This window comes from Protopterus annectens, chromosome 16.part0, assembly GCF_019279795.1.
Source record: "Protopterus annectens isolate FY-2018-M chromosome 16.part0, PAN1.0, whole genome shotgun sequence".
Lineage (NCBI taxonomy): Eukaryota > Metazoa > Chordata > Ceratodontiformes > Protopteridae > Protopterus > Protopterus annectens.
Genome location: NC_056750.1, coordinates 501,220,922 through 501,230,109, shown reverse-complemented (window position 1 = coordinate 501,230,109; position 9,188 = coordinate 501,220,922). Strand labels below are relative to the sequence as shown.

The following is a 9,188-nucleotide window of genomic DNA, read 5'->3' as shown; positions in this document are numbered from 1 at the left end:
GTGTCCCCGGACTTTCAGAATCAGACCATATGTTGGTATTGGAAAGGAAAGATTTCCATGTTCCGCATTGTAGTGCGATCTCAGAGTTGGTATTTTTAAGTTCTGGATGTTGGGGTTTGGAGACCCCCTGTTAGAAGTGTGAAGGTAAGTTATTGTGGTTTTTTTCTTTTTATTACATGGTCAACATTTTGAATGTCGATCATATGGTCTCGGTCATATGGTCTTCGGCATTCTGAAATGTCGACCATTGGAAGTAGACTCATAAATATATATATATATATATATATATATATATATATATATATGTATCTAGGATCAACTTTTTTGAGGCAGTCACCAAAGCCATAGATGAGGGTAGGGTGGTTCACAGAGCCTATCGTGGCCTCTGTAAGGCTTTCAACACCATCCCTCATTCTGGAATTATAGCTAAACGCACTAAACTAGGTATAAATCCCTACATCACAAGATGGGTTGCCAACTGGCTCACTGATAGAACCCACACTGTAAAAGTTGCAGACTCCAAATCTGACCTCAAAGTTAGTGACAAGTGGAGTACCACAGGGTTCCGTCCTGGGACCTCTCGTGTTTGGTATCTACTTCTCTGAAGTAGAGGCTAACACAGAAGGCCTTTTTTTCTATCGAAGTTCGCAGATGACTGCAAACTAGGAGCCATAGTCAAGTTCCCAAATGATGTTGACATCTTACAGAAGGGCTTCGCTGAGACAGATGCCTGGTGTCAGAGCCATGGCCTCAAGCTCATTACCAAAAAGTGCAATGTCATCCCCTTTGTTAAAAACTCTGTACCCATGAACTACCACATAGGCAGCAATCTACTTAACACCGAATGTGTGATAAGAGACCTTGGGACCCAGGTGTACAGTAGTCTCTCCTTTGATAGTCACTTCGCCACAGTAGTCAGTAAGTCCTTCTACATGGCACACCTCATCATAGAAGGGTTCTCATCCATGAAAAAAGAGGTCATTGTTCCCCTCTACTCGACACTCATTAGACCCATTATAGAGTACAACGCCCCTTTTGGAATGTACTTCACAAGACATCTGCAGCAGCTGGAAAGGCCACAGAAGTACCTCACAAAGAGATTTAATGGCCTCAAATAAATGCCTTATACTGACCGCCTCTAAAAACTCTAGCTTTATTTTGTAGCATATCGCCTACTCCGAGGTGATCCCTGCCTAACATATAAAGCTATGTCAAACCCAGAGCTGTTGGACATGCTACATCTAAAGAAATCCCAATCCCTCCGAGCTACACGCTCTAGGGACCTAAACCTTGTCACCACAATAAACAGGACATGCTGGAGGGATAGATTTCTGTCCCAGAGACTTCCCATACTGTGGAACAGGCTACCCATCTATGTAAAGCAAAGTTCTTTCTTAGCACTTTTCAAGAAAAATCTTGATGAGTGGATGGAAAATAGAAAATACACCCCAGGGATCCCTTCTGTGTCTCTGCTCGACAGTGGCACAGGAAAATAACTTTGTTGGGTGGCATAAGCCAGGGAAACTTGTTGGCTAGGCTTACTTAGGCCCTTGGGCCGACAGCCTAGTACCTACCTATGAACCTATAAGGACCCATCAAAGAGTGTCCTCAGTGTTAGATAAAACTGAGAGCTACCATATGATTTAACCTCTGATAGGATTCCCTTAGGTTGGTCAAGAAATCCTACCCTTCACCCTCTTGTGAATGGCTGTCTTTTTTGCCACTCTCACTTGCTGAAATTCTCTGTATCTTGATCAAGTATGTTTTTTATATAGCTTGCTTAACAAAGTTAATGTATTTTGTTTTTTTTTTTTTGGGAGAATGTGTTTTCTAATTGAATGGGTGTTCATCTGTGGAGTTGGTAGGACATGTTCTGTAATGTGACTTGCATGTTTGTTCTGCAGCATACATCAGTAGTGGTGCATAGACATACCTGTAAGGTTTTCCAAACTTTTACAAATTCCACTTGTTAAAGAAATAGTTCCAACCAAGTACCAATGGTGCATACCCCTTTTGTAGATCAGTAGATACTTTAAGAATGTATCTGTTAATTTCCATTGAGATATGTAAAAAAATGCTGTCTGAAATTTGCACTTGTTAAGACTGTATCAGTGGTTTGCAGTGGATATTAATTACTTTAATATGTATTTGTCTAGTTGCAGTTTGCTTGTTGTGTTTCTGAAGTTAAATTAGGCAGATGATGTGGTCATATGAAAATAAAGAAATTAATTCAGTTTGACAGTTTTTCTTTTGTGGTAATTGAGGAATAGTAACCTTTTGTTTCAGTCAAATCAAGCATGCTTTTATCAGATCCTTGATTTGTTTCTTTTTATAAAGAATCTGGAACGTACACTAGCCCAGCAAAGGGGGGAAATGGATCATGTCATGGAACAGTTGAAGGAGCTGAAGCAGAGAGCGGACAGGGATAAAGATGCCTTGAAAAAGGCTACAAGGGCCCAGAAACATCGAGCAGAGCGGAGTGAAGATATTGTAGAGCAGCTGAATGTGCAGTTGCTGGAAAAGGTATGTACTCTGTTAAAACAAAGATATAGTAATTCTCAAGATGATCATGATGTATAGTGTCCTTAATGAAATACTGCATTGAATGTAGGCAGAATATATGATCTAGGATGATGTGGTTCATCCAATTCTACTATTTAACTTCGCTGCAGGTTCAAGGCAGCTCAGCAGATATAAACCTTTCCCAGGCTCCAACTCATCCTTCTTACCCACAACACAGTGCTCTTCTAACACTTCAGATCTTTGTAGCTTCTCAGTGAGCTGACAGTGCTAATAGCCTTAGGCTGTCTCATCAGCAGTTTTGAAATTGCCTATTGAATTTTATATTCATAGTTTGTATTTTATTTTTCAACTCAGACCTTCACAATTCCCATATCAGGTCATGTATTTGTATATTTTTGGTTACATTTTTTGCCCGTTTATTTTACTCCCCAGTTGGCTATGAATTCCCATAGCTTTTCAGATGTTCCCTGTTAGTTATTTTTAGTTTCTGGTTGTTATTTTAGCTAAATGTGTGCGGTGTGGGTTTAGTGTTTTATTAATGTTTTTTGATTTGCTATGGATTAGTATGTAGTGGAACAGCATGCAGATTTCAACAAGTGTTAGCTGTATCACAAAGTACCACTGCAGGACTATTGCATCCTGTGTGTGCTATGTTTGGATCCACAGCTTTTTCAGGTAGGCCATCAGACTGCAAAATTTTGAAGTTTAACCGTAAAAGACTTACAAATGAAAAATAAGTGTTGAAAGGGCTTTTACCCAGGGGCACTTCAGAGTTAGATGAGGCCTCTGTTTTTTAGCTTGTTGAGATTCTGTCTGAGTTCCAGAAGTCCTTGTCCAAAGACAAGAAGAAATGCAAACCCTGACAAGTTCTGTTCCTTCAGAGACTCTTTTCTGATTCCAGCTAAGAGACCAAAGTAGTATGGACAGTGAGACTTATCTGAGTATTTGGGATACTCAAGCTGTTAGTTATGGACAGGGTTTCTAGATGGAAGAACTTATCTCCATCTTCAGAAGCTGAACTAGGCATATTTCCCTCCGGTTGGCCTCCTAATGTCAGGCCTACCTCTTAAACTGGGTTTATTATTTTTACAATGGAATTTGACTGTGGTAAAATTAATAGAGGCACTTTTACTGCTGCATGCCAATATTAACCTTATCCCTTCCACATCTATATGCAGGCAGATGGGGATTTTGCTTCTCTCTGTGGTAATCCCCAGCATCTCCCTGACCCATGTTTCAGCACCAGTCTTTTTGACTGGAGGGTATCCAGCAAATCCCACTGTATACTTCAGTAGGTTTGTTGACGTCTGCAGTAGAGTCCTCTTTGACTCTGACATTGACATTCTTATCAGCATTGACATTGTTAGTCCCCAAGACTGTTTGTTGTGTGGAATATTTGTCAATGCTTTTTGGGGTGGGGTGAGGAGGGTAACCTTACTGTGACCTTTTTGCTTCTCTGATAACTTCCCCTACAGCAACCAAGCCTGGCTGAAAGTACCAACTGCTATACTCTGTCCCATTATTCCTATCCAACTTTGACCAACATTTTCCAAGTAACTTATGTCCTATATTCTCCACTTTCTCCTCTGTCTGACTTTTAATTCTATAGGATATTTTTCTACTCCCACCTTTTTTACTCTTTATCATCTCCCTGTTTTTACTGTACTATTGACAAATGTCTGTTTTGCACAATATCTTTAGCTCATACTTTATCTAATAAACAGTACGCAAATCGCACTGTGGTTTTGTAAAATGTATATGGTCTGCTGTAATGTTGTGATTCATCCTTCTTATTCATGTATGTATGTTTCCTAATTCTTGTACAGCGTAAAGTGTAATGCTGTGGTAATTAATGCGTTGTCTCAGGAAAGCTTTTGGTATTGGAGCTGTTATCCCTGGTCCTCCACTGAAAATGGGTACATTTGACCCAGCCAGACTTTTCCAGTATACAAATGTCCATCAATAAATAAAGAATTATTCTCCTTGATGCCTCCTCAAGGAATGCAGCCTAGAGTTGTAATTCAGAAATGGCAACTACAACTCTTTCATGCTTTTTCTTCATTCCCCCTATTCTCTTATGTATGCAGAAAGTGAAGATTAAGTTCCAGTAGACTCATTTTGGCCTCAAAAGGTTTGATTTTATCAAGAGTATCACAAGAGGGAAAAGGACAGTAATGGTTGACTTGCTGTAGCATTTGGCAGTGGAGGAGAATTACACTGGCATGTATAGTTCATCTAAAACTATTATTATGGATCTTAGGAGAAATTTGGGAAAAGCATTAAACTTTCAATAGGAAATGTTATCTCTGGGTGGGGACTGGAATCTGATTTGCAGTAGTGAGAATTTACTGGAGGACATAGAAGAGAAAATATAACAAAGGTTGATAGATTTCTGAGGAAGTATATGAGAATAGTTGGTGTGTAAAATATGAATTCAATAACAGAAATTCTGATTCCCTTAGATAGCAGGCATGTACTGGATAGAAATATTTCACAGAAGCATGTGCACTGAAGCTTTGAGACCCATCCATTAACGGTATCAGGTAATGCACCAATGAAAGCTAAGGTGATGGTACTTGATAACAATGTTAAAAAAATGAGACACTGGCCCTTTCTTACTTATTTGTTAAAAACAAAGGAATTTAAGGAATAGGTTAGTGAGTATGATTCAGGGGTTATTAAGGAGGGCTACTGCAGTTACTTCAAAATGTTAGATGGTGAATGGTATAACATGAAAACAGATTTCAAAAGCAGTGGTAGAAATATGAGAGGTAAGAGAGAGAGAGAGAGAGATTTGAAGGTAGTAGCAGGAATTATTTAAAGGGGATGGCAAAGGGTTGAAGTATTGTAGAAGGAGAGGAATCTTCCAGAACAAGAACAGGACCAGCTGCAGAGTACTAAACAGAAATAGGGGAGTATTTGGACAATATGCATCATCTTAGAAAGGTTGCTGTTAAGCACTGTTTTGATAACCTCTTTGAAGTGCATATACTTTTAGCACAACTTGGGCAACAGAAAGAAGAAGTTTTAGCTGAACTTAGAGAGGCTATGAGAGATAAAGGACAGCAGTCCTGTAGAGGTGTTTTAGATTTTTTGAAAACTTTATGAAAATGTGTATAACGCAGAAAAATGTGAAGAAGAAAATATGCAAATTGAAATATTTATGGATGACTTAGTTATGCCAAGGTTAGAGGAAGATGAGATTCAACAATTAATGGCTAAGAGAGGAAATAAAAACAGTGACATGTAATCAGTCAGTGAGTGGGAAGTCCTCGAGAACAGATGTAATTATTTTGGAAAATTTGCAAGGTTGTGTTTTAGAACAAATGGGGTTGATTTTTTAGATCCTGTAGCAGTAAAAGAAAATTGGTGTATAAAGAAGCACTTTTCACTTTGAAATTTGATACCTTGGCTCCCAAGGGTTTAAGCACGGAACTTAACTGGAAGTATTTGGTTTAATTAATTGTTTAATTGACTGACTGAATGAGTATATATGGGGTGAGGGAAGTTGCATTGTATTTGTACTCCTTGAAGGCTTAACAGCCGAGGCACTAGTGTGTGTGAAAAGAGAATAAACATTTTTGCTTGAAGACTATGCCTTCCTTTTGTGGTTCCACAAACATTTATTGTCCCCTGACTAAGTTACTTTAGACAGGAATGATGTATTATGCTTGGCTTGGGGCTTAGCTCAGGCTCTTGAACCCTCCTATTCTGGTTTTACTAGTAAAAGGGAAAGTAATTATTCGTTCTTCATTTTCTGAAGTTTCCCAGTATGACAGTCAGGAATGTGATTGTGAAAAAAGCTTCAGTTTTTTTTCCTCTTTGGGTGAGTGATTTTGAGAAGAATATTTCTTCTGATTGTCCTTTGGAAGAATTTTCTTTTTTGGAAAAAGTGTATGTCTTTGCCACACTTATTTTTGGAATTATTAATTGTCAAGCTCTCTAAAGTTTTTTTTTTTTTTTGCTTTCTTCATTTGATAATATGAGGAACATTAAAGTACTTTTCCCTCTTCTGAGGAAAAATCTCTAAATATACTTATTGCTTCTGTGTCTCATGCGACCAAACATTCTGTGAAGTGTTTATGACTCAGCTGATGCTTCATTCAGAGCAGCTGCTACATAAACTTTTATGAGAAGGTTTGCATGGTTATATTCTCAAAATTTAGCCGAGGATGTTAAACCTGAAATTTGAATTCCCAGTTGGATAGGGAGGTTGTTTTCTGACTATCTGTTGCTGAGGTCCTGAAAAAGTGTGATGAGAGAAGAAAGCTGATTCATTGGGTGACAAATTTGTCAGCTTTCCTTCTCTAAGTTTGTTAAAGGTTTCACAACTACTTCAGGAACTTTTTATAGGCAGACTTCCGGAAAGCAGATACTCATAAAACAATGGCAAAGAGGCCCCAAAAGGAAAGGGGTTGCTTTGCACAAACCAGGATAGTCCAAGTCTGAATGAGTCTCTACAAATTTAACATCCCCCCTCACCCTACCACCATATCACAGCAAGTCTTTTAAGTTTATACAGAATCTGGCTCTCCATCTTCCTCTTTGGCAAGAGATAATTGCAGACAAATGGGTTATGCAAGTGATCCATCAATGGTACAAATGACAATGGGAATCCCTTCCTCCTTTTAAGCATTCCTGCTTATCCACTAGATCAAACTCTTTTTTTTTCTTTCCTGTTCATTTTTTTCTGACTTAGGGGGTCATAGAATCTGCTCATTTTCTCTGATAGGGGAAGGTTTCTATTTAAGAATGTACTCGCTACCAAAGAAAGAAGCCTCGTGGAGACCAGACATTTTCTTTGTTAATCAGTTTGTGAAAATCCAAAGGTTCAAAATGCTATCTCTTCACAACACTGGTTTATTCCACCTTTCAGCATTTTTGCAACTCGAGGTTTAAAGGATACATCCATTCCTGTAGCAAAAGATTTATTTTTAAGATTTTGTGTATCTGGATTTCACCATCAGTTATCTGCATTATCTTTTGGGTTATCCAGTATCCCACAGGTGTTCACAAACTGTCTAGCTGCAATAACACCCTATTGTAGACTAAAACTTTCACATTTTTCTTATTTAGATGGCTTGCTTATCTTTGCAGAGTCATGTTCAAAGTGTCAGGAATCTCTTACTTGGATAAGAAATCTCATTCTCAGACTGTATTTCCAGGAGAGCATTCTAAAGTCTTGTTTGACTTATTCCTGCAAAATTGCATTCCTGGGGTTTCTCCTAGATACTTCAGTTCAAAGAGCCTTTCTTAAACAGAGAAAAGTAGACTTGTATTAGATCTATTCTTGAGTTTTTTCACTCCGATCAGAACTTCACCAAGTGAAATTTCTCAGGATACTGGGATTCATGGCATCTATGATATTCATTCTCATGATTCATGTAGCTACACTTCCTCACAGGAAAGATTCACTGGCTCCTAAAATTGGTTTGGTCATAACATCAAAACCCCTCTGATATTTCAAGTTCCAGTTTTGGAATTTGTTAAAAAAAAAAAAAAAAAAAAAACTGCTTTGGTGGAGAGACCAGTTTTGTTTTAATCCAGGTCTCCCATTTCCCCTTACAGCTCCAGCACAGTCTGTAATTATGGACACCTCAGACTTTGCCTGGGGAACCGTTCCTATGGAGGCAGAAACGCAGGGTCTTTGCATGTTTTCTGGGTTTTTTTTCCCCAAACACAAAAGGCATATTGGCAATTATGAATGCAGTCAACTCTCAATCATTTGTGGTCTGCATGGCCGCTACAAGTACTACAAACAATGATGAACAGTGATAAGTAAACAGATCTTGCCCTCTGTGCCGATTGCACATTTTGGGATGTAGCAGTTCAGCACAATCTCTCGCTACAAACATCTTATATTCTGTCATATCAAAACATTGTATCAGACAAGCTCAACATATCCAGGATTCACCCTCACAATTGAAAATTTAATCAGGGGGTCTTCCATGATTTGATCCAACTGCGGGAGCACTCCTAGTAGATCTTTTCACCTTTATTCACAACAAACTAACAAAATTCTTCTCTAGGACTCCTTGCAAGCAGGCCTGAAAAACAGATGCATTTTCATTTCTTTGGACAGGACTATTCCTGCAATCATTTCCACGCAATAATTTCCACCCATTCCACTGATATCCAAGGTCATTCTGAAAATTCAGAAGGACTATCCAGATATTGTGGTGATTCCCTTCTGGCCCAGGCAACAGTGGATTCAATGTTGTCAGCTCTGTCTGGATTCAACCTGAGGGACTTCGGATCTGACACCAGATGATTCTAAAGCCTTTAGTTTGTCTTGTCTTCTCCTCCCTTAGCCATAACTCCTGTTTCTTCTTCAGCTCTCAAGATCTAGCTTGCCACCATTCAGGGTCTGTAGCTTAGTCCTTGGCTCAGCTGGGTGCTTCACTTTTTCTCCAACTTGGTGAGATTTGTTTTTTCTTACCCCTTAAATAGTGTTTAGTCTTTCCCTGTTAGCTGTAGGTAGGGTTTGAGGTAGTGTGCGGTAGTTTATCAGGTTAAGTAGCTTTGATCCCCTTTTTGTCTGTACCCTTCCCACCCATCCTCCTTAGGTTTTTTTTATTTTTACTGCTGTATGTGTGTTATTAGGGTGGTAAGGATGGACAAGGAGTTTAAAAAGTGCATCTTGTATGGGTACAAACTGCTGTCAC

The 9,188-nt window shown here is 38.9% G+C and overlaps 1 protein-coding gene across 1 annotated transcript in view; it reads left to right on the top strand.

Moving 5' to 3' along the window:
* The window catches only part of ODF2 (outer dense fiber of sperm tails 2), a 1,208,318-nt gene that overhangs the window by 410,667 nt on the left and 788,463 nt on the right, over positions 1–9,188 (top strand). Inside the window, exon 6 of the mRNA XM_044058138.1 lies at positions 2,338–2,523. Within this exon, the coding sequence (XP_043914073.1) occupies positions 2,338–2,523 (186 nt within the window). The remainder of the gene's footprint in view (positions 1–2,337; positions 2,524–9,188) is intronic.